Consider the following 24,012-nt stretch of genomic DNA (forward strand, 5'->3'; position numbering starts at 1 on the left):
ACTACTGTCCCAACTACAACGACTGCTGCCCCAACTACAACAACTACTGCCCCCAAGACAACTACTACTGCCCAAAGGACAACAACTACTGCCCTAACGACTACAACTACTGCCCCCATGACTACAACTACTGCCTCAATGACAACAACTACTGCCCCAACGACTATAACTACTGCCCCCAGCACAACAACTACTGCCCCCACGACAACAATTACTGCCCCAACTACAACAATTACTGCCCCAACGACTACAACTACTGCCCCCGCGATTACAACTACTGCCCCTGCGACAACTACTGCCCCAACGACAACAACTACTGCCCCAACTACATCAATTACTGGCCCAACGACTACAACTACTGCCCCTGCGACAACAACTGCTGCCCCAACGACTAAAATTACTGCCCCCACAACAACAACTACTTCCCCCACAACTACAGCTTCTGCCCCAACTACAACGACTGCTGCCCCAACTACAACAACTACTGCCCCCACGACAACAACTACTGCCCCCACAACTACAACTACTGCCCAAATGACAACAGCTATTGCCCAAACGACTAAAATTACTGCCCCCACGACAACAACTACTGCCCCCACAACTACAACTACTGCCCCAACTACAACAACTACTGCCCCCAAGACAACTACTACTGCCCAAAGGACAATAGCTATTGCCCAAACGACTACAGCAATAGCCCCCACGACAACAACTACTGCCCCCACAATGACAACTATTGCCCGAACTACAACAACTGCCCCAACGACTACAACTACTGCCCCTGCGACAACAACTGCTGCTTCAACGACTACATCTACTGCCCCAACTACAACAACTACTGCCCCCATGACAACAACTACTGCCCCAACAACAACAACAACCCCTGACCCTGTTACTTACATCATATCAGCACGCTTGTTGAATGAAGTTTTTACAGATGACTTGCTCTCCACCTCCAGCCCTCGATTCATAGAACTTTCACAAAGAGTTACAGCTCGTGTGAGTAATTATATCCTTTTGCATTTTTCATTCATTTTGTCAGTACTGAGCATAATTATTTGGACAGAATGTTTTAGTTGAAATACAAGATACTTAATAATCAGTAAAAATTATTTCAGTGAAGTTGTTAGATTCCTTTTGAAGCATAATGTGCTTATCAGGCTAATTCAATCTTGATGTCTTTCTGCAGTGTAATCAAATATATCGAGCAAGATTTGGTTCTGACTTTGACCGGTGCATTGTGAGACAGTTCAGGTAAAAACATTTTCTCCTGAATTTAATTTTTACCAGCTGTTGTAAGCAGTTTTATGGTCCTAAAATATGTGTCGTCGGATGTTAATAGTGTAACATACATTGCAAATGACACCGATAGAAAGTCGTCTTATATCATTATTTGACATTCGTCTTCTTCTGTTTTATGATACAGGGCTGCTCAAGCTCAACAAACACGAGTGGTTGGAACTGAAGTAGAGCTTTCAGTTGTGTTCAATCAGTCTATCCCTGCTTCAGCACTCCCACTGAATACTGCTGTTGCTCAAACCTTAGTTGATGCTGCAAATGATTCCAATGCCTTCAATGTGACCTTTGGTGCCTCTTCAGTTCTACTAATATGTAAGTAAACTGTTTAGCTCTGTATAAGTCTGTTAGACTGGTGCTCAGTGATGTCAGTTTCACAGCAGACAAGGAAATGCTTTTGGATCTGGCACAATAATGTTTTTAGTTTTTTAAACCTATTTCTTTAAAAATGTGTTCACAGCGGGTCCAGTTCCTGGAACTACTACTGCCACACCTGAAACAGCTGTTACCACAACTGCTGCAACTACCTCTTCTACACCTGCAACAGCTGCAGCCACAACTGCTGCAACTACTACTGCCGCACCTGAAACAGCAGTAACCACAACTGCTGCAACGACAAACAGCAACATGTCCTTCCGATCTGTTAATCCATGCATTTATTTAATGCTGCTTTTCTTGGTCCATATCATGCTAATTTAATTCAATTACTCTATATTGCTTTGAAAAACATTAAAACCACTGACGGGTGGCGTGAATAACATTGATCATCTCATTACAATGCAATGTTCTGCTGGGAAACCTTGGGTGCTGGCATTCATGTGAATACCACTTGACACGCACCACCTTTCCAAACACTGTTGTGGACCAAGTACACCCCCTCATCACAACAACACTACCTGACGGCAGGTAGTGTTGTTGTGATGAGGGGGTGTACTTGGCAGGAAAATGTGCCCTGATACACATAAACACTGTTCAAGGAACACAATAAAGGGCCCAAGGTGTTGACTGGGTCTCCAAATTCCCCAGATCTGATGGAGCATCTGGAAGACGTGCTGAGCAGGTCTGGTCCATGTCTCGACAGGTCAGAGTTTCTTTGGCTGCACAAGGGGAACCTTCACATTTTTAGGCCGGTATGTATGTATGTATGTATTTATGACATTATATATATATATATATATATATGTGTATATATGTGTATGTATATATATATATATATATATATATATATATATATATATATATATATATACATATATATATACATGTATGTATAGTAGTATTGTTGTATAAAGAGTTTGGTAAGTTATGGGTTATTTAAAAGGTTTTCAACAAGTTTAAATGTAATTGAATGAACTCCACAGAAACCCTGTACTCTGTTCATTGTACTTTTACTGTGACACAAAAAAACAGCCACCTCAATGACATGAAGGCTATAACTTGAAATTAATCTTTACATGTTTTTCTAATGAAGTCCACGAAATTGTGTCTCTCGTTATCTGTAAAAAATATTGATCTGTTTAATCACAAACTATGAAACTCACCAAAATGCAACCTAGGCTTTTTTTGTGAATGTATATGAGTCAAACGTTTGTGTAAAAGTATAATAACGAAAGAGGGACTTTTAAGATTTGCCCTATTTTCGTTTTTCGGTCAAGCTCATTTTCAATGGGAGTGCACAGGGCAAATTCTCTGTTGGTGTGGCAAGTGGTCGGTAGAAAAAGGTGTCACCAACAACGCCACCTGGGGAGTTTCGCCCCAGGAGATAGTTAATTGCTTAAAGGAAATATTTAAGTACCTTTGTTACAGGTCGTTCAGTCCAAAAATATCACGGGCAAGAGACGTTTTCAGAAAAATATCAACTCCATTTTATTTCACAATTGGTTAAATACATCACAACATCATCATCAACACCATTGGCTGACTCAAGTGCTGCTAGACTGTGGACAAAGTGAAGGGGTGAACAGGGCTGGGGCTACCTCGGCTACCTCAAATCAAGGGATGGATAATTAACAAAAGCACCCATGACACCACACACACACACACATTTGTGAAGGAAAAGGCCCACCACCAGGGATTGGGTCGCCATCAGGGGCCCACAGCACCTGTCCACAAAGAAAAAGAAAATATACAAAGGCCTCACAGTCTAGCACAGCCAATTTAAAACACACAAAAACCAACAAGCAATATACATTAATTGAATAATAAGAAAACAAAAAACAAATAAAGTAAATGGTTTTAAACCAAGTTAACTAAATTAATACAAAGAAGTCCCATTCACAATATGAGATACACAAACACAAACAAATACACCGGCATAGCATCATGGAGAGTCAGAATAAATATTCTAAGGCAAAACACAGAACAACAATAGCAATCAGCTGGAGGCGGAACAACAGAATGGAAAGGGAGGATCGGACAACGCTGACTTACCACGTGGAGAACACAACGACACCCAGAAGGGCTTCCAGTGGGACAACCCAGCCCCATGGCGCCAGCGGTCAGTCACACTGCAGCGGAGACAACTGTGTCACATTCACATAATCGACACGTGAGTGGGGAGAAGAAGCAGTGGTGCGCTTTACTCCGCCTTACCTGTGCACTGCAGAGATAACGTGCGTCTGTGGAGATAACGTGCGTCTGTGGCGGAGATGCCAAGGACGCTCCAACGCCAGTAGAGCCACACCACCTGAGCTTCACCACGGTGACATCCACTCCGCCACACCGGGCCACAACCACCACCGAGGACGAGCGGAACAGCAAAAGGAGAGGGCACGCCAGGTGAAACCACCTGCTATATAGAGGTGCGCCTGCCCATCAGCCAGTGCACCACAGAGACAGTGCCCCGCTGTGAGAAAGAGTGAGCGTGTTCCAGCTACATCGGCATCAAAATCTCTATTTTTAAAACACTAAGAAGGCTCAACACAACATAAAACTTTGCTCCTAGTATCACCAGGGTCTCTACACATGAACAGGAGCATTGAAAACATTGTTTGTGTACACAGAGTTTACTAAAAAGAACGTTTTTGAACAACTCACCTTAGCAGTAGCTAAGACAACCTGCGGGAGTACGTTCAATACAAGCTGGGGTTCACCGAAGATGCCCAGAGTTTGTTCAGCAAGGCTGCAGAGGCCTTTTGCCAGACAAGAAGAGCAGACTCAGATGAGGGTCCCTGGTTAGTGGTGAACTACGGGAACCTGGCTTGGCTGCACCACCACCTGGGAGAACAAGCAGAGAGTCAGGCTTACCTGTCAAAGGTCAACACCCTGATGAATAAATACCCATCTCCATCCCAGGACGAGCTCCATCCAGAGATCTACGCTGAGAAAGCCTGGACCCTGATGAAGTTTAGCAAAGACAAGAAGCAGCTGGCTGCAGATTACTTCCAGAGAGCCATCAGGATGCAGCCGGACATGGTGGAGCAAAATTACGATCCAGATCTATAGAACTTGTACCTCGCTGCTCACTACCTTCAGGAATGTGCAATGAAGAAAGAAAGAGTTGAAGATGAAGCTCGAGAGTTAGCTCAGAAGATTCTGAGGAATCCAGTCAGCAGCCACAGCGGTATGAAGCCTTTGCTATGGGCTTACTTTGAATATGTATCTGTTGATGAGGCCATTGATTTGGCAGAGGAGGTTCTGAGACGTCATCCAGATGTGCGTTTTCTGAAGAGCTGTGTTGCACTCTTATACAAATGGATCATTACTTCCAGGGGCAGTTATCCAAAACAAAACACAATAGACAGGGCAATCAGTCTCCATGAGGAGGTGATTCCTCTTTACACGCAGTCTTCTCTTGTGAAGAGAATAGACCTCGCAAACATACACACAAAGTCAAATCACAGCCAGGCTAAAGCTGAGCAGATTTACCAGGAGCTGCTGGAGAGTGATCTGGATCCTGCAGACAAACAGCTGGTTTATAGCAAGTTTGCAATCTATCTGTACTTCGTACAGAAGGATAGACGCAGGTCAGTACAATATCACATGAGGGCAGCAGAGATACTGATACAATCCCGCTTTTGTCAGAAAAGCATCACAAATCTGGAGAAGATTAGAGACAGAAGGAGGCTGAGTAGAGAAGTAGAGGAGTTTCTGGAAAACCTGCAAGAGCCAGAAATGTAGGTGTTGCATCACTCAAAGAAATCTGCACATAAAAGTTCGATGACATACACATTTGAAAAAAAACTTGAGCAAAATAAAATTGAAATAGAAGTGAGCCACTGATCACAGCATTATAGAAATTAAGGTTTAACTTCAGTCACCGTGAATAATTACAGCAGACCACCAAGTTTTTGTCCAAATATTAAATAAAGACGTGTAATTTCACTTTGGCCTCCTGGCGTGATCAGATTTAGTTTCCCAGGTGTGGCTGAATGTCTTCACAGTTACAAACACAAAAGAAATCACAGAAATAGTTGGAGAAACAAAGCAGGATTTTTGCTTTTGAATGTGCAGTTTGCTAGTTTGCCGGTTAATCCACATCCACCTGGTTCATTCACATAGATATTGATCAGCTCATACTCCCCTGTTGGGTTGCTTTGTTTTTCTTTTGGACTGTATTATAATATCTCTGTATGAAACTTGCTTTGCTGTAATCCTTGGAGTATTGATGAATGAAACTATCTCATTGATCATGTTAAGATAAGTTTTATAATCTGAATATTATCACCATATGCAACTGATTGTATTCACAGAATGTTTGTTAATGTGTCCCAGCAGTGAAAAATATGAACGCTAATAAATAAACATTACGTGCACTTTTGTTTGCCGCCAACATTAAACTTAAAAGATTCGAGAGTCTGATGAGGCTGTATTTTATATGTCTGAGATTTCAAAATCATTTTCTAATTAGTTTGTTTGAAATAAAGTTTAATTTGGTAACTTTTTATACAGGAACATATTACCTTGAAAGAAAAACTGATTTAAACCAAAGTGGTTCAACATCTAAAATTGAAATTACTTGCAAAACAAGCCAGAAACCAAATCAAGAAAGATCGTGAGGAACCTGCACCTCTTTCACAAGTCCTGGCGGTGGCACTAAAACAACGAGTCTGTGCCGCAGAGACGAGGCAATGCAGTTATTGATTATCAGAGATCTTCCACTGTAGGACAGCAGGGGGAGCAACCATTTCTATTTAGACAATTTGGCTTTCACCTTGTCCAGCACTCCCTCCCAGTTGTGCCTCTGAAAGTCCTCAGCTTCGTGGCAGGACACTTCAGCAAGTTGTTCTTTGAGGCCTGAACCCCGACAGAGCGCTGGGAACCAAGGCTCATGAAGATCTTTTTATGTGACCTATTGATTAATGTGGACCTCAAGTTCTTTTGTTTAAGAGTAGACATGAGTCCAAACAGAATTCACAGACATCATCTTGGACAATCAGGTCCTCAAAGTCAAGGGCACTGCTTCTCATTGCTGGACTGGCAGGAGAAGTCATGTACATATTGCACAAAGCAGCATGCAGTATTCACCCACTATATATTAGTATTAAAGTATTTTAATGGTTGGGCTCTGAGTGACTTGGACAGAGCAAAATACAGGGAGGTATTTTCTCACTCTACAACCCCTCCCTATAATTCATTATGTGGCAACAAGATGAAGGGCCTCTCACTCTTTGGTAATTAATGAATAAAAAAAGCTGCTGTAAAACAACTTTGAAATACTTTATCAATATGCAGACTGAGACACCTGCATATTCTCATTTACAAGGCAATCTTAGGTTTTCGTCCGTTTTACCTTTTGTCCTACATTAACCAAAGTAATGCTGGGACTAACAATCTTCGGTCTCAGGATTTGTTCTTGCTGTCTGTCCCAAAAGTCAGAACTGAACTGGGAAAGAAAGCATTTAGGTTTGCTGCTCCCTCTGCCTGGAACATGCTACAAAAAACTTTGAAACATAATGAGTTGGTCTCGTTGAACTCTTTTAAGGTGAAATTGGATGACCTGGAGGCAGAAACATCTGGTTGTAGATGTTTTGCCTGAGGCTGTTATTACAGTAGCTGACCTTCAAATGTTGCTGTTTTGGATGCTAAGTGTCTTTAATGTTTATGTCTTCCTTGTGTTTGTGTGTATGAATGATTATGCTGCTGCCTGTCTTGGGCACTCTTGTAATAGAGATTTTTAATTTCAATGAGTCTTTTTTCCTGGTTAAATAAAGGCTAAATAAAATTTAAAAAATAAAAATAGCATCTTGTTCTTTAAAGTGTTCTTGTGAAAGAGCAAGAAAGTAATAACAGATGTAGCTACTGCAGGCTTTATATTCAAATGCAAGAAGGTAACAAACAAATTAACATAAGCATCAGTTTGTGTGGTGCACTTAAGTGCACCATGCCGTCCCTGTCGGCACTCATGCACTCTGCCGTTCAAAGCGATGCAGATTTTTGAATTCGCGGCATGCAGCTGAATGCACCATGAGTGTCTGACTCCACAGACACTGACAGCAGAGGAGAAAAGCTTAAATAACTATGGAAATAGATTATACCAAAATACGTTAGAGACTATCAGTATAGCTTTTTATTACATGAGTATTTTGGTACAAACATTTACCTGCCAGAGCCTTTATAAGGGATGGTTGGCAACCAACCAATACACCCAGCTGTCACCACAGCAAACTTGCTCATCGTCCTCTGCTACATTAGCTAAGTTCACAACCCCTGACTGTCTTCTCATAATTCTTGACACTTAGATCTAGGAATTGTCAAAAGGTTTTTTTGCATGCAAGTACAATCATAAAATGTATCACTGAAATAATCTCAAAAAATTTTAAATTATATGTAGTTCTACAGTATTTTTACAAACCCTGTGGATCTCTAGTGAGAAAGGGAAGCAACAGATTGTGGTGATTGGCAAGCACTGCTGTTGATTGTTTAGAATGCTTTTAACAGGTAACATGTAACTATGGGCTGTAAGACTGGGGCTCAGAACAAAGGGAGAAGGCCGAGGCAATGGCAACTCATGGATCAAATCAAACAAACACGCTTCCTACATGACAAAACTCCACAGACATACAAAAGCTGAATTCACCTGAAAAGAACAAAGAAAAAATCCTGTCTGACTTCACTGCTTTTACATGCAAAATAAAACCCCACACTCACCCAACAGGCCTAGTGTTGCTAGACAATAGAACTATGTGTGGTGCATTTCAGAATACATACAAATAATGAGGGAGTTAAATTATTATCAAAGTCTCAGAAAAAAACATAGTAGTGCCTGATACACAAGCTGACACTACTCACACCAGAAGGTCAGTAAAGTACATTCAGTGGAAAGGCTGAGAGCTGATATAATCAGTGGGTTTTAACAAAAACTCTGGCCATATCCTAAAAATTACTCCTTTAAGCAGTGAAGCCAATTCCAACAAGTAATTTCAGTCCTATCTGTGGCTTGGTAGGTGCTGCATCTCTGCTTTTGCATTCTTCTAGAAAAGGGTAAATATAAGGAGTCCAAGGAGCAGATGGATCATACCCAGTCTGATACTGCTGGCATCACTGGCAGTAGTAACTGATTGTGTGGCTGTTGGGGCAGCAGTTTCTGTTATTGGGGCAACAGTTATTGTCACTGGGGCAGCGGTTGCTGTTGTTGGGGCAGTAGGTGTTGTTGTGGGGGAAGAGGTTGTTGTAGTTGTTGTCGTTGGGGCAGGAGTTGTAGTCCTGGGGGCAGTAGTTGTTGTCGTGGCAGCAGTAGTTGTTGTTGTGGGGTCAGTAGTCGTTGTTGTGGGGGCAGTAGTTGTTGTTTGGGCAGTAGTTGTTCTTATTGGGGCAGTAGTTGTGGTAGTTGGGGCATTAGATGTTGTTGTGATGGCAGTAGGTGTGGTATTTGGGGCTGTAGATGTTGTTGTGACAGCAGTAGTTGTTGTCGGAGCAGAGGTTGTTGTTGTGGGGTCAGTAGTTGTTGTGGGGGCAGTAGTTGTCGTTGGTGCAGTAGTTGTTGTTGTTTGGGCAGTACTTGTTGTTGTGGGGTCAGTAGTTGTCGTAGTTGGGGCAGTAGTTGTTGTAGTTGGGGCAGTAGATGTTGTTGTGACGCCAGTCCTGGGGGCAGTAGTTGTTGCAGTTGGGGCAGTAGTTATAGTTGTTTGGGCAGTAGTGGTACTATTTGGGCCAGTAGATGTTGTCGTTGTGGGGGCAGTGGTTGTTGTTGTGGAGACATTGGTTGTTGTCGTTGGTGTAGTAGGAGTTTTTGTTTGGGCAGTAGATGTTGTTGTGAGGGCCGTGGTTGTTGTTGTAGGGGCAGTAGTTGTGGTAGTTGGGGCAGTAGATGTTGTTGTGGGGGCAGTACTTGTTGTCGTTGGTGCAGTAGATGTTGTCGTGGCAGCAGTAGTTGTTGTTGTGGGGTCAGTAGTCGTTGTTGTGGGGGCAGTAGTTGTTGTTTGGGCAGTAGTTATTCTTATTGGGGCAGTAGTTGTGGTAGTTGGGGCATTAGATGTTGTTGTGATGGCAGTAGGTGTGGTATTTGGGGCTGTAGATGTTGTTGTGACAGCAGTAGTTGTTGTCGGAGCAGAGGTTGTTGTTGTGAGGTCAGTAGTTGTTGTGGGGGCAGTAGTTGTCGTTGGTGCAGTAGTTGTTGTTGTTTGGGCAGTACTTGTTGTTGTGGGGTCAGTAGTTGTCGTAGTTGGGACAGTAGTTGTTGTAGTTGGGGCAGTAGATGTTGTTGTGACGCCAGTAGTAGTTGTTGTGGGGCTAGTAATTGTTGTTGTGGGAGCAGAGGTTGTTGTTTTGGGGGAAGAGGTTTTTGTGGGGGCAGTAGTTGTTGTGGGGGCAGTAGTGGTAGTTGGGGCAGTAGATGTTGTTGTGGGGGCAGTAGTTGTTGTCGTGGGGGCAGTAGTTGTAGTCGTTGGTGCAGTAGATGTTGTCGTGGCAGCAGTAGTTGTTGTTGTGGGGTCAGTAGTTGTTGTTGTGGGAGCAGAGGTTGTTGTTGTGGGGGCAGTAGTTGTTGTGGGGGCAGTAGTTGTAGTCGTTGGTGCAGTAGATGTTGTTGTGGGGTCAGTCGTTGTTGTGGGAGCAGAGGTTGTTGTGGTAGGGCAGTAGTTGTTGTTGTGGGGGCAGTAGTTGTTGTTGTGGGGGCATTAGTTGTTGTTGTTGGTGCAGTAGGAGTTGTTGTTTGTTGTTTTTTAAAGCAATATAGAGTAATTGAATTAAATTAGCATGATATGGGCCAAGAAAAGCAGCATTAAATAAATGCATGGATTAACAGATTGGAAGGACATGTTGCTGTTTGTCGTTGCAGCAGTTGTGGTAACAGCTGTTTCAGGTGCGGCAGTAGTAGCTGCAGCAGTTGTGGCTGCAGCTGTTGCAGGTGTAGAAGAAGTAGTTGCAGCAGTTGTGGTAACAGCAGTTGTGGTAACAGCTGTTTCAGGTGCGGCAGTAGTAGTTGCAGCAGTTGTGGCTGCAGCTGTTGCAGGTGTAGAAGAAGTAGTTGCAGCAGTTGTGGTAACAGCAGTTGTGGTAACAGCTGTTTCAGGTGCGGCAGTAGTAGTTCCAGGAACTGGACCCGCTGTGAATGCATTTTTAAAGGAATAGGTTTAAAAAACTAAAAACGTTCTTCAGCCAGATCCAAAAGCATTTCCTTGTCTGCTGTGAAACTGACATCACTGAGCACCAGTCTAACAGACTTATACAGAGCTAAACAGTTTACTTACATACTAGTAGAACTGAAGAGGCACCAAAGGTCACATTGAAGGCATTGGAATCATTTGCAGCATCAACTAAGGTTTGAGCAACAGCAGTATTCAGTGGGAGTGCTGAAGCAGGGACAGACTGATTGAACACAACTGAAAGCTCTACCTCAGTTCCAACCACTCGTGTTTGTTGAGCTTGAGCAGCCCTGTATCATAAAACAGAAGAAGACAAATGTCAAACAATGATATAAGACGACTTTCTATCGGTGTCATTTGCAATGTATGTCACACTATTAACATCAGAAGACACACATTTTAGGACCATAAAGCTCCTTACAACAGCTGGTAAAAATTAAATTCAGGAGAAAATGTTTTTACCTGAACAGTCTCACAATGGTCCGGTCAAAGGCAAAACCAAATCTTGCTCGATATATTTGATTACACTGCAGAAAGACATCAAGATTGAATTAGCCTGATAAGCACAATATGCTTCAAAAAGGAATATAACAACTTCACTGAAATAATTTTTAATGATTATTAAGAATCTTGTATTTCAATTAAAACATTCTGTCCAAATAATTATGCTCAGTACTGACAAAATGAATGAAAAATACAGAAGGATATAATTACTCACACGAGCAGTAACTCTTTGTGAAAGTTCTATGAATCGAGGGCTGGAGCTGGACAACAAGTCAGCTGTAAAAACTTCAATCAACAACCTTGCTGATATGATGTAAGTAACAGGGTCAGGGGTTGTTGTTGTTATGGGGGCAGTAGTTGTTGTTGTGGGGGCAGTAGTTGTCGTAGTTGGGGCAGTAGAATTTGTTGTGACGACAGTAATAGTTGTTGTGGGGGCAGTAGTTGTTGTTGTGGGAGCAGAGGTTGTTGTTGTGGGGGCAGTAGTTGTTGTTGTGGGGGCAGTAGTTGTTGTTGTTGCTACAGTAGTTGAGGTTGTTTGGGCAGTAGTTGTTGTGGGGTCAGTGGCTGTTGTTGTGGGGGCAGTACTTGTTGTCGTTGGTGCAGTAGATGTTGTTGTGGCAGCAGTAGTTGTTGTTGTTGCTACAGTAGTTGTTGTTATTTGGGCAGTAGTTGTTGTTGTGGGGGCTGAGATTGTTGTTGTGGGGGCAGTACTTGTTGTCGTTGATGCAGTAGATGTTGTCGTGGCAACAGTAGTTGTTGTGGGGTCAGGAGTCGTTGTGGGGGCAGAGCTTGTTGTCACCACGGCAATAGTTGTTGTTGTGGGGGCAGTAGTTGTTGTCGCTGGTGCAGTAATTGTTGTTGTTGGGGCAGTAGTTGTGGTATTTCGGGCAGTAGATGTTGTCGTGACAGCAGTGGTAGTTGTTGTGGGAGCAGAGGTTGTTGTCGTTGGTGCAGTAGTTGTTGTTTGGGCAGTAGTTGTTCTTATGGGGGCAGTAGTTGTGGTAGTTGGGGCAGTAGATGTTGTTGTGATGGCAGTAGTTGTCGTATTTGGGGCTGTAGATGTTGTTGTGACGGCAGTAATTGTTGTCGGAGCAGAGGTTGTTGTTGTGGGGGCAGTAGTTGTCGTTGGTGCAGCAGTTGTTGCTGTTTGGGCAGTACTTGTTGTTGTGGGGTCAGTAGTTGTCGTAGTTGGGGCAGTAGTTGTTGTAGTGACAGCAGTAGTAGTTGTTGTGGGGGTAGTAATTGTTGTTGTGGAAGCAGAGGTTGTTGTTGTGGGGGAAGAGGTTGTTGTGGGGGCAGTAGTTGTTGTCGTGGGGGCAGTAGTTGTAGTCGTTGGTGCAGTAGATGTTGTCGTGGCAGCAGTAGTTGTTGTTGTGGGGTCAGTAGTTGTTGTTGTGGGAGCAGAGGTTGTTGTTGTGGGGGCAGTAGTTGTTGTTGTGGTGTCAGTAGTTGTAGTCGGTGCAGTAGATGTTGTCGTGGCAGCAGTAGTTGTTGTGGGGTCAGTCGTTGTTGTGGGAGCAGAGTTGTTGTTGTGGGGGCAGTAGTAGTTGTTGTGGGGGGAGTAGTTGTTGTTGTGGGGGCATTAGTTGTTGTCGTTGGTGCAGTAGGAGTTGTTGTTTGGGCAGTAGTTGTTGTTGTGGGGGCCATAGTTGTTGTTGGTATGGGGGCAGTAGTTGTTGTTGTAGGGGCAGTTGTTGTAGTAGTTGGGGCAGTAGATGTTGTTGTGGGGGCAGTACTTGTTGTCGTTGATGCAGTAGATGTTGTCGTGGCAACAGTAGTTGTTGTGGGGTCAGGAGTCGTTGTGGGGGCAGAGCTTGTTGTCACCACGGCAATAGTTGTTGTTGTGGGGGCAGTAGTTGTTGTCGCTGGTGCAGTAATTGTTGTTGTTGGGGCAGTAGTTGTGGTATTTCGGGCAGTAGATGTTGTCGTGACAGCAGTGGTAGTTGTTGAGGGAGCAGAGGTTGTTGTCGTTGGTGCAGTAGTTGTTGTTTGGGCAGTAGTTGTTCTTATGGGGGCAGTAGTTGTGGTAGTTGGGGCAGTAGATGTTGTTGTGATGGCAGTAGTTGTCGTATTTGGGGCTGTAGATGTTGTTGTGATGGCAGTAATTGTTGTCGGAGCAGAGGTTGTTGTTGTGGGGGCAGTAGTTGTCGTTGGTGCAGTAGTTGTTGTTGTTTGGGCAGTACTTGTTGTTGTGGGGTCAGTAGTTGTCGTAGTTGGCGCAGTAGTTGTTGTAGTGACAGCAGTAGTAGTTGTTGTGGGGGTAGTAATTGTTGTTGTGGGAGCAGAGGTTGTTGTGGGGGCAGTAGTTGTTGTCGTGGGGGGCAGTAGTTGTAGTCGTTGGTGCAGTAGATGTTGTCGTGGCAGCAGTAGTTGTTGTTGTGGGGTCAGTAGTTGTTGTTGTGGGAGCAGAGGTTGTTGTTGTGGGGGCAGTAGTTGTTGTGGTGTCAGTAGTTGTAGTCGGTGCAGTAGATGTTGTTGTGGGGGCAGTACTTGTTGTCGTTGGTGCAGAAGATGTTGTCGTGGCAGCAGTAGTTGTTGTTGTGGGGTCAGTAGTCGTTGTGGGGTCAGTAGTCGTTGTTGTGGGGGCAGTAGTAGTTGTGTGGGCAGTAGTTGTTCTTATGGGGGCAGTAGTTGTGGTATTTGGGACTGTAGATGGTGTCGTGACAGCAGTAGTTGTTGTCGGAGCAGAGGTTGTTGTTGTGGGGTCAGTAGTTGTTGTTGTGGGGGCAGTAGTTGTCGTTGGTGCTGAAGTTGTTGTTGTTTGGGCAGTACTTGTTGTGGGGTCAGTAGTTGTCGTATTTGGGGCAGTAGTTGTTGTAGTTGGGGCAGTAGATGTTGTTGTGACGGCAGTAGTAGTTGTTGTTGTGGGGTGTAGTAATTGTTGTTGTGGGAGGAGAAGTTGTTGTTGTGGGGGAAGAGGTTGTTGTGGGGGCAGTAGGTGTTGCCGTGGGGGCAGTAGTTGTAGTCATTGGTGCAGTAGATGTTGTCGTGGCAGCAGTAGTAGTTGTTGTTGTTATGGGGACATTAGTTGTTGTTGTAGGGGCAGTAGTTGTAGTAGTTGGGGCAGTAGATGTTGTTGTGGGGGCAGTACTTGTTGTCGTTGGTGCAGAAGATGTTGTCGTGGCAGCAGTAGTTGTTGTTGTGGGGTCAGTAGTCGTTGTGGGGTCAGTTGTCGTTGTTGTGGGGGCAGTAGTTGTTGTTTGGGCAGTAGTTGTTCTCATGGGGGCAGTAGTTGTGGTAGTTGGGGCAGTAGATGTTGTTGTGATGGCAGTAGTTGTGGTATTTGGGGCTGTAGATGGTGTCGTGACAGCAGTAGTTGTTGTGGGAGCAGAGGTTGTTGTTGTGGGGCCAGTAGTTGTCGTAGTTGGGGCAGTAGCTGTTGTAGTTGGGGCAGTAGATGTTGTTGTGGGGTCAGTAGTTGTCGTTGTGGCGGTAGTAATTGTTGTTGTGGGAGGAGAGGTTGTTGTTGTGGGGGAAGAGGTTGTTGTGGGGGCAGTAGTTGTTGTCGTGGGGGCAGTAGTTGTAGTCATTGGTGCAGTAGATGTTGTCGTGGCAGCAGTAGTTGTTGTTGTGGGGTCAGTAGTTGTTGTTGTGGGAGCAGAGGTTGTTGTTGTGGGGGCAGTAGTTGTTGTGGGGGCAGTAGTTGTAGTCGGTGCAGTAGATGTTGTCGTGGCAGCAGTAGTTGTTGTAGTGGGGTCAGTCGTTGTTGTGGGAGCAGAGGTTGTTGTTGTGGGGGCATTAGTTGTTGTCGTTGGTGCAGTAGGAGTTGTTGTTCGGGCAGTAGTTGTTGTTGTGGGGGCCGTAGTTGTTGTTGTTATGGGGGCAGTAGTTGTCGTTGTAGGGGCAGCAGTTGTAGTAGTTGGGGCAGTAGATGTTGTTGTAGGGGCAGTACTTGTTGTCGTTGTTGCAGAAGATGTTGTCGTGGCAACAGTAGTTGTTGTTGTGGGGTCAGTAGTCGTTGTTGTGGGGTCAGTAGTCGTTGTTATGGGGGCAGTAGTTGTTGTTTGGGCAGTAGTTGTTCTTATGGGAGCAGTAGTTGTGGTAGTTGGGGCAGTAGATGTTGTTGTGATGGCAGTAGTTATGGTATTTGGGGCTGTAGATGGTGTCGTGACAGCAGTAGTTGTTTTCGGAGCAGAGGTTGTTGTTGTGGGGTCAGTAGTTATTGTTGTGGGGGCAGTAGTTGTCGTTGGTGCTGTAGTTGTTGTTGTTTGGGCAGTACTTGTTGTTGTGGGGTCAGTAGTTGTCTTAGTTGGGGCAGTAGTTGTTGTAGTTGGGGCAGTTGATGTTGTTGTGATGCCAGTAGTAGTTGTTGTGGGGGTAGTAATTGTTGTTGTGGGAGGAGAAGTTGTTGTTGTGGGGGAAGAGGTTGTTGTGGGGGCAGTAGTTGTGTTAGTTGGGGCAGTAGATGTTGTTGTGGGGGCAGTAGTTGTTGTCGTGGGTGCAGTAGTTGTAGTCGTGGCAGCAGTAGCTGTTGTTGTGGGGTCAGTAGTCGTTGTTGTGGGGGCAGAGGTTGTTGTTGTTGGGGCAGAGGTTGTTGTCATCATGGCAATAGTTGTTGTGGGGGCAGTAGTTGTTGTCGCTGGTACAGTAGTTGTTGTTGTTGGGGCAGTAGTTGTGGTAGTTGGAGCAGTAGTTGTGGTAGTTGGGGCAGTAGATGTTGTCGTGACCACAGTGGTAGTTGTTGTGGGTGCAGAGGTTGTCGTCGTTGGTGCAGTAGTTGTTGTTTGGGCAGTAGTTGTTGTCGTGACGGCAGTAGTTGTTGTTGTGGGGGCAGAGGTTGTTGTCGTTGGTGCAGTAGTTGTTGTTGTGGGGGCAGAGGTTGTTGTTGTTGCAGAAGTCGTTGTTGTTGTTGTTGGTGCAGTAGTTGTTGTGGGGTCAGTAGTTATTGTTGTTTGGGCAGATGTTGTGGTAGTTGGGGCAGTAGTTGTTGTGGTGTCAGCAGTTGTGGTAGTTCGGGCAGTAGTTGTTGTGACGGCAGTAGTTGTAGTCGACATGTCAGTATTACACAAACTGGTCCTACAACAGGTTGTGTCACTGGTCAGTGGCAAACTAAGGAATGGTAGGCTCTGCAGCCCGGCAGCAGCTTCACACATGCTTGAAGATGCACAGCCAGTGACTTGAAAAATCAAGCCTACCGTCACTGTAGATAAAATAAATCATAATTTTAACACATGAACCATGATGGAGTTATTTAAAGGAGAACTATACAGATTCTTCACCTGTTTAACATAAGCAATGCAATTATGTCCATACACTATCACAAATAAAGGTAAAAACTTAAAAAACTTAAACTTAAAAACAATTAGGTTACAATATTCAATAATTTACAAGTGTAATTACGTTATTATAGCTCCTTTTTTATTGGATTACTATAGGTAGGTGTAGGTAATACTTATGTCTAAACCAAATGTGGGCTTTCTGAAAAATTGCCTGCATTCAATTTTAATTAAGTCTTCATCTCTAAAGTAACAAGTCAGTATAGCTTTCATGTAAATTTAGGGTAGTGAAATGAACATTTTATGATGAAATGTATATATTCAAGTACCTCAACATTATACATAAGTTCAGTGCTTTAGTTACTATATTTAATAAAGTTCCTCAACTGGTTTATTTTCTAGAGTTCAGATGTAGTGATTTCTTCGAAAAACTGTCAGGGAGCAACATTTATTTAGACAATCTGTGTTGTACTGCATCTTAAAGACTCACCACTCCCTTGAAAGCATTGGTCCTCGTTTCCCCTGCATGTTAACGGAGTGTTGCATAGTTGGTCAGTACAACACTCTAGGCTGTTGGCCGTTGGAGTCGCAGGGGCTGAAACAGAAAAGAACAAAATCATTTAAAGTCATCGGGATCACATTAAAGTGTTTCATGATGAACATTTGTTGATACATTTGATCTTTTTTTTATATTAAGTGAGCTACTTATCCATCTATACTTACGATTTAATTTTGCTGTGTTGCAGTTATCTGTGTTGTTGCAGCAATCAGCAGATGTAATTGAGCTGGAAAGAGCTAAGCTGAGGGAAAATGTCTGAGGGCCTGTGGCTGGACACAGTGAGGACAATGCACATCCCTTGAAGATCTGTGTTTTTGTCCCTGTCAAAGATTAGTTTGTTAATGTTGGACTCACAACACTACACACAGTATATTTAACAGAGATAGAATAGATAATGTAAAGAAATGAATACCTCGAGTAGTAGCTGTTACACACATCGTCTCTGAGTTATTACATGTCACATTCTTTGTGTTTGAACACTGGTCATCGTTGCAACTTTGACACACAAGTGCTCCAGCTGCAATAAGGAGAAAAACTGTTGATGAATGATGATCGCATCTCAAATGTCAAATCAAATGTCTAAAGTTCTCTGATCACCTGTGAAGGCCAAAACCTCTTCTTCCTCTTGTGCAACAGGATTTTAAATTATATAAGGTTGTGTAAATGGTGTCTAGTTTGTAGGACATTAATCGAAGTTGTCATTATTTCATCACCTCTTTCGACTCCGTCTCTTACTGCTATACCGTAACATTCAAATGTACCCTCCAAGTCTTATCTAAAAGGACATAAATCTATAAAACTGATATTAAGTGTAAGACTGAAATTTGTTTAATGAATTATAGTCAAACTTTATACTGTCTAGTACCTGCAGAAAATCTGAAGTAAGATTAAGTAGTGTTACCTGTGCTGGAGAGAGCCCAGATGAGACTCAGAGAAAAGATCAGCTTCATCATGATGAACAGGTCAGTGCTCGAGTTAGTTTCCCTGGTTGTTGATACTACACCCTACCAGCACACCTGCTCTTCTTATACTGTTCAGTTCTGTAGAAATTCTTTACATTCATAAAACGTCATAGATCCGGTGTGTTTCTCTGTTATCATGCAACCATTCAGGCTCTCATCAACTTGTGTTGGCACTTAACACTTTGAGAGTTAATCTGCAGTCCTGTCAACACATCTTGTCACACCTTTAATTACAGCCAGGTTAACTTGTAAAGGACTGTGCACCACAAACTGGCGTAGTGGGACGCCGGCCAGCCCAACCTGCCATCTCAGTGTGTCAGTATTGTCCTTTAAAGATTTGTTCAAATTGGGAAAATGAAGGTAACATTTGAAGGCTGGTGTGAGAGAATTGTTGGGGGTAAAACAGGGATATCAGCAGTGCCTGATTTAGAGGCAGTGTGACAGAAGGCAGAACTTTCAGGGCATCATGTGCAAAATGTGAACACTACTAAATAAACATTATGTACACTAAGAAATCTTCTTTTGTTTGCTCTCACCATTAAGTCCTGGTGAGGCTTTATTTTATATGTCTGAGATTTCAGAATCATTTTCTAATGAGTATATTTGAAATAAACAGTTTAATTTGGTAACTTTTGTACAGGAACACATTTCCTTGAGAGAAAAAACTATAGAGTATAATTGTCTTCTTTCTTAGCGGTTTTGAACCACAGAATGAGTGATAACTGGATATACACACTACTGAAATAAGAGGGCTGCACCTCTTTCACAAGTCCTGGCAGTTGAAACAATGAGTCAGAGCAACAGAGATTAGGCAATCAGGTTATTGATTATCATAGATCTTTCCCTGTAGGACAGCTGGGGGAGCAACCAGTATAGGAAAGTATAGTCTTATGATTGTAGTTCCCCTTTCCCCACTTAAGATTCCCTTGGTGACCAGGAATGCTCCCTAAGATCCACTGACCCACCAAACAAGCCCCAAGGTCCCAGATTAGATTAGGTTTCCAGTCTGTTTGATAGAATGACACCAGTCCTGCTGCATTTAGATGGCTGTAGAAATGTAATTAACCAGGTGAGAAGGCTGTCATACATCCTACAGGCAGCTGTGGAGGACCAGGACAGATACTGGTCAGCCCTCAATCTAACCCAGTACAGACTCAAATTCAGTTTTCAGTGTATCCAGTATTATTTTAAGATTTTACTTTTTTTGTTGACTTCATTTTTTGATGTTGCTAAAGAATAAGGTATCCTTGTGAAACAAGCCGGCATAACATTCAAGAAGGCATTCATGTGGTTTTGGGGAGAGGTGTGTGCCTGGGTGCAACCATCGAATGACGTCACAGACACATCGCACAGCTGATACACATACCAAACACACCAAACACACACCTAACACATACCAAACACTTAGAGACTTTCATTATTTGTCTTTCAAATTACTCCAAACAGTGCAAACAGAACAAAACTTTGTTGCAGTTGGCTCAGCATAGAGCAGGATAAAAAACCGCAGCAAGTATTTACATAAAAATAAATCAATAAAAAGTGGTAACATAATGCTCTGCGGGGTTGGGGTGAAGTCTGAACTAATGAATCTTGAGTCTTTTGCTGAAGATGGCGAGTGATTCTGCTGTCCTAAAGTTGGTCGGGAGTTCATTCAACTACTGAGGCGCCACTTCGCTGGGCAACCTTTGTTTGCTTTCAGCAATGGCAGTACCAGCCGGACAGCTGATACTGCTGAAACCGGAGATAGCTGGACGAAACCAAACACATGGAGACCTACAGTAAATACTCACCCCTCTTCAGGATTTCAATTTCTCCATCCAGTTAAAGTTTTTTTTTTCTGTATTTTTTGTCAGATTTACTTGTTCAATTAGTGTTGTTTCTGGGCTGTCTTTATCAAAGGTGTCAGCTTGTAGTTTGGTGATAAAATAATTCTGCGGAGGCAAGGCTTGGTGGCATGATAGAGCAATTTTTTGTTGCTGCGTCCTAACAAGTGTGGCCGTACCCGGTGTCCACCAAATTTATGACAAAGTTCTGCCTAAAGCTTTGCCCTCTGCTCTACCAGAAATCCTCTCGAGCCATCAATCAAGGAAATCTACAAGTAACCACCTAATCTTCTCTGCCTGTGCCCGGACCTACCTAATTCTTCTAATTGGTCACTTTGGTGGGTTGAGGGTCTATCTATCCAATAGGTGAAAGAGGAGTTGGTCTGCCTCCCTGCTCACCATCTGTAGATCACCTAACACTGCTGCAGTCCTCCTTCGGTCTTCAACCCTAAAATGGCCCAAATGGTCTCTCTGTCCTTCCCTTGGCACATAAACGTTAAGACATCTCCCACCATCTGGCATGAGGGTCAAACTCAGTTTTGGTACCCTATAGTGGCCTCGTCTTCTCGCTAAACTTTAACACACTGATCAATGCCTCCGGGGACCCCTGGACCTGTAAGCCCAACACCATCCACATTCCTTAACTCACAAAAGGAGAAGCAATTGGTCATAGTTAAATCTAAACTAAGTTCAATCATGGATCGGAATGTGTCACTGTCCAAATACCTCATTAGCTCACCAACAATCAATTACGACTATGAAAATGTTGTCAGAGAAAACTTTTATTATTATTAATAATGACAGGAGCACACTTTCACATGCAACACTGCAAAACATAAATCTTCAAGGGATCTTTAAAAACAGCCTTTATCGTCTCGAATAGGGTTAGCATATGGTCATCTTGGAGCCTGACTATTGCAAATCCCAGTGAAATATTGTCTAAATGTGAAACTTCAATGAAAGTATTCAAAATGTGAATAGTCACACGCTCACTCATGGCTTATAAACACATGCTTTCAGTATCATGCGCGTCATGTTTGCTGAATGACGTCAAACTGGCAACCAACTGGTGGTACATTCCGTTCACTGATCAGCGTTGCCAACAGACTGAAAATAATTCTTGTGGTTGCACCGAGACACTTCTTTCTGTCTCTTTCTCTTCCTGTGTGTGTCAACTCTGTGGACTATCTTTGTCAGCTGTTGAAATGTTTTTATAAAAACGCTGAGACAAAAAATTGTGCAGATGAGCTGCGTGGGGAAGCAGCTTGTTGTTAATGATGCAGCCTCGCAAAATGATCCACGCCGCTGGAGTTCTGAACCAGGTGCACCTGCAAGTTTTTACAAAACAGTGGCAAAAGTACGCCCATAGTTCAAACAATGAGTCAGAGCCACAGAGATCAGGCAATCAGGTTATTGGTCGGGAGTTTGTTCAACCACTGAGGCGCCAGAACAGAGAAGAGTCGCTACTTCGCTGAGCAACCTTTTGTTTCTCAGCGATGGCAGTACCAGCCAGCCAGCTAATCTGTTGAAGCCAGAGATAGCTGGAGAAAACCAAACGCAGGGAGACCTACACTAAATTCTCATCCCTCTTCAGGATTTAAATTTCTCCTTATGTTTCAGTATTTTTTGTCTGATTTACTTGTTGAATTAGTGTTTTGACTCTGGGGGGTCTTCCTCAAAGTTTAGTAGTTTGGTGATAAAAGAATTCTGCAGAGGCAAGGCTCAGTGGAATGATAGATCGATCTTTATTGACACAGATGTCAAGCCTGCGTCCTAACAAGTGTAAGTCCCACCACATTCATTAATTCACAAAAAGAGAAGCAACTGGTCATAATTAAATCTAAACTAAGTTAAATAATAGATCGGAATCTGTCGCTGTCCAGATACCTCATTAGCTCACCAACGATCAATTTAGACTATGAAAATGTTGTTAGAGAATAGTTTTATAATTAATAATAGTGACAGGAGCACACTTTCAAGTGCAACACCGTAAAACATAAATCTTCAAGGGATCTTTAAAAACAGCCTTTATCATCTCGAATAGGGTAGGCATGTGGTCATCTTGGAGCCTGACTCAAAGAAATGTCATCAGAATTTTTCTCAGTTAAAAGCCAGTCTTGCAAATCCAAGTAAAATTTTGTCTAAATGTGAAACTTAAATGAAAGTCTTCAAACTGTGAACGGTCACACGCTCACTCATGACTTATAAACACATGCGTCATGTTTGCTGAATGACTTCAAACTGGCCTCCATCCTTGCATTCCGTTCACTGATCAGTGTTGACCACAGACTGAAAATAGTTCTTGTGGCTGCACTGAGACACTTCCAGCATCTTTCTGTCTGTCTCTCTTCCTGTGTGTGTCAACTCTGTGGACTATCTTTGTCAGCTGTTGAAATGTTTTTATGAAAACGCCCAGACAAACAATTGCGCAGGTGAGCTGCGAGGGGAAGCAGCTTGTTGTTAATGATGCAGCCTTGCAAAATGGTTCCGCGCCGCTGCAGTTCTGAACCAGGTTCACCTGCAAGTTTTTGCAAAACAGTGGCAAAAGTACACCTACGTTAAACCGGAGAACCTCTCTTTGTGTCTCTGGAGTGCAGGTACCCCTCTTGTTATTTGTTAGTCGCATGTGTTTTTTGTCTGTGAAGTCACAGTGCCACCATGTAGAAGGTACTGTTAAGGGGCGTTCAGACCAAACGCGATAGACGCGAATGGAGCGGCAACTCTACATTGAAAATCAATGTAAATGGCGCGATGACACGCGATTCAGGCGACGGCGGCGCAAATGAAGCGTCTGGCGCGGCGCGAATGAAGCGTCTGGAGCGTCTGGCGCGGCGCGAATGAAGCATCTGAAGCGACATCCAATCAGCGACGAGTTCAAGCCGACGACGTCACTTCCATCACGTACGGTTGTTTACGGTTGCTCAGAGCAACGATGGAGGAGAAGCTAGTTGTAGCTGTGTGTGGGCACCCAGTGTTGTACGACACCGCAACTCACCTCAGACAGATGGACAAGGCGCTCCGCAGCTGAGATGGAGTGCCTGTAGTTGGTGTCCAGGCGGGAGATCCTGGCACCAACCCGAGCTAACAGGTCCTCGAACTGGGCTCCGGTCAGCCTGAGGTACCGCTGGAACCGGTCGTCATCCAGACGGAGCTCCTGGAGGAGACAGTGAAATTCCCCCAGCTCTGTGTGTCATGTTCATGAATCCAGACACGACGGCGGGTGGTTTTCCGGCGTTTCTGGGACAGCAGGTACAGTGCAGCAACGGTGGTGATATCAGCCATAATAGACGTGGAAAGACAGCGGGTTGAAAAACACCGGTTCAAAAATGAGCGGGCAAGCGCGAATGACGCGAATGAAGCGAATGACGCGAATAGTCCAAAATGATCACGCAGCGCGAATGGAGCGTCTGGCGCGGCGCGAATTAAGCGTCTGAAGCGATTCAATCAATCAATCAACTTTATTTATAAAGCACTTTTCATACATGAGTATGTAGCACAAAGTGCTTTACACAGGAAACATAAAACAATAATAAAGAAAGCCCCTCCCTCCCACCCTCCGTACTATATACATGCACACATACGTACACACACATACACACACACACACACACACACACACTTACTACAGGAAATAAGGAGACATGGCAAGGCACTGAGGATTGAGGAAACGCCACCTTTGGGGCCATCCACACTGGGAGGAGTCACAGGCTGTGCCACGGGGGGCACCAGTGCCCAGGCCCCCCGACCCTGACAGACAACGACTGGCTGGGCCAAAGGGACCCAGGGACAGCACCCCCAGCAGCATCCCAGACACAGCTCCCAGTGTGGAGGACCCCCCTGAGGAAACTCTGGAGTTAACCCTTAAAAACTAAAACATAAGATAGGATAAAAACCCTGACAAAAGATAATTTAAAGAAGTGAACAGTTAAAAGGATAAAATGCATAAGATAATAATAAATAAAATAAAATAGTATCGAAGATAAATAATAATAAAAAAAAAAATTATTTAAGATGAAAATTGTTTAGAAAAAAAAAAAAAAAACAAGATAGGAACAACAACATAAAATACGATAGAACCACATAAGAATGGAATAAGAATTTAAAATATTAGTTAAAAGCCTGATTAAA

The 24,012-nt window shown here is 43.6% G+C and overlaps 2 protein-coding genes and 1 pseudogene across 2 annotated transcripts; 2 read left to right on the plus strand and 1 right to left on the minus strand.

Annotated features, from left to right (window-relative positions):
- Positions 1–376: 376 nt before the first annotated feature.
- Positions 377–1,995, plus strand: LOC115591514 (integumentary mucin C.1-like). The gene is made up of 4 exons (XM_030433580.1): positions 377–999; positions 1,190–1,254; positions 1,427–1,611; positions 1,757–1,995. The coding sequence occupies exons 1-4, from the start codon at positions 535–537 to the stop codon at positions 1,993–1,995; spliced, it is 954 nt and encodes a 317-aa protein (XP_030289440.1). The 5' UTR covers positions 377–534.
- A 1,698-nt stretch (positions 1,996–3,693) lies between these two features.
- LOC115591515 (interferon-induced protein with tetratricopeptide repeats 1-like) lies at positions 3,694–5,727 on the plus strand (annotated as a pseudogene).
- Positions 5,728–6,424: 697 nt separating this feature from the next.
- Positions 6,425–15,865, minus strand: LOC115591516 (mucin-2-like). The gene is made up of 7 exons (XM_030433582.1): positions 15,544–15,865; positions 14,743–15,417; positions 13,676–13,868; positions 12,483–12,835; positions 11,685–11,963; positions 8,756–10,327; positions 6,425–6,531 (listed from the first exon to the last, which is right to left on the minus strand). The coding sequence occupies exons 1-7, from the start codon at positions 15,863–15,865 to the stop codon at positions 6,425–6,427; spliced, it is 3,501 nt and encodes a 1,166-aa protein (XP_030289442.1).
- Positions 15,866–24,012: the final 8,147 nt, after the last annotated feature.

The sequence above is a fragment of the Sparus aurata genome, chromosome 11 (genome assembly GCF_900880675.1).
Source record: "Sparus aurata chromosome 11, fSpaAur1.1, whole genome shotgun sequence".
Classification (NCBI taxonomy): Eukaryota; Metazoa; Chordata; class Actinopteri; order Spariformes; family Sparidae; genus Sparus; species Sparus aurata.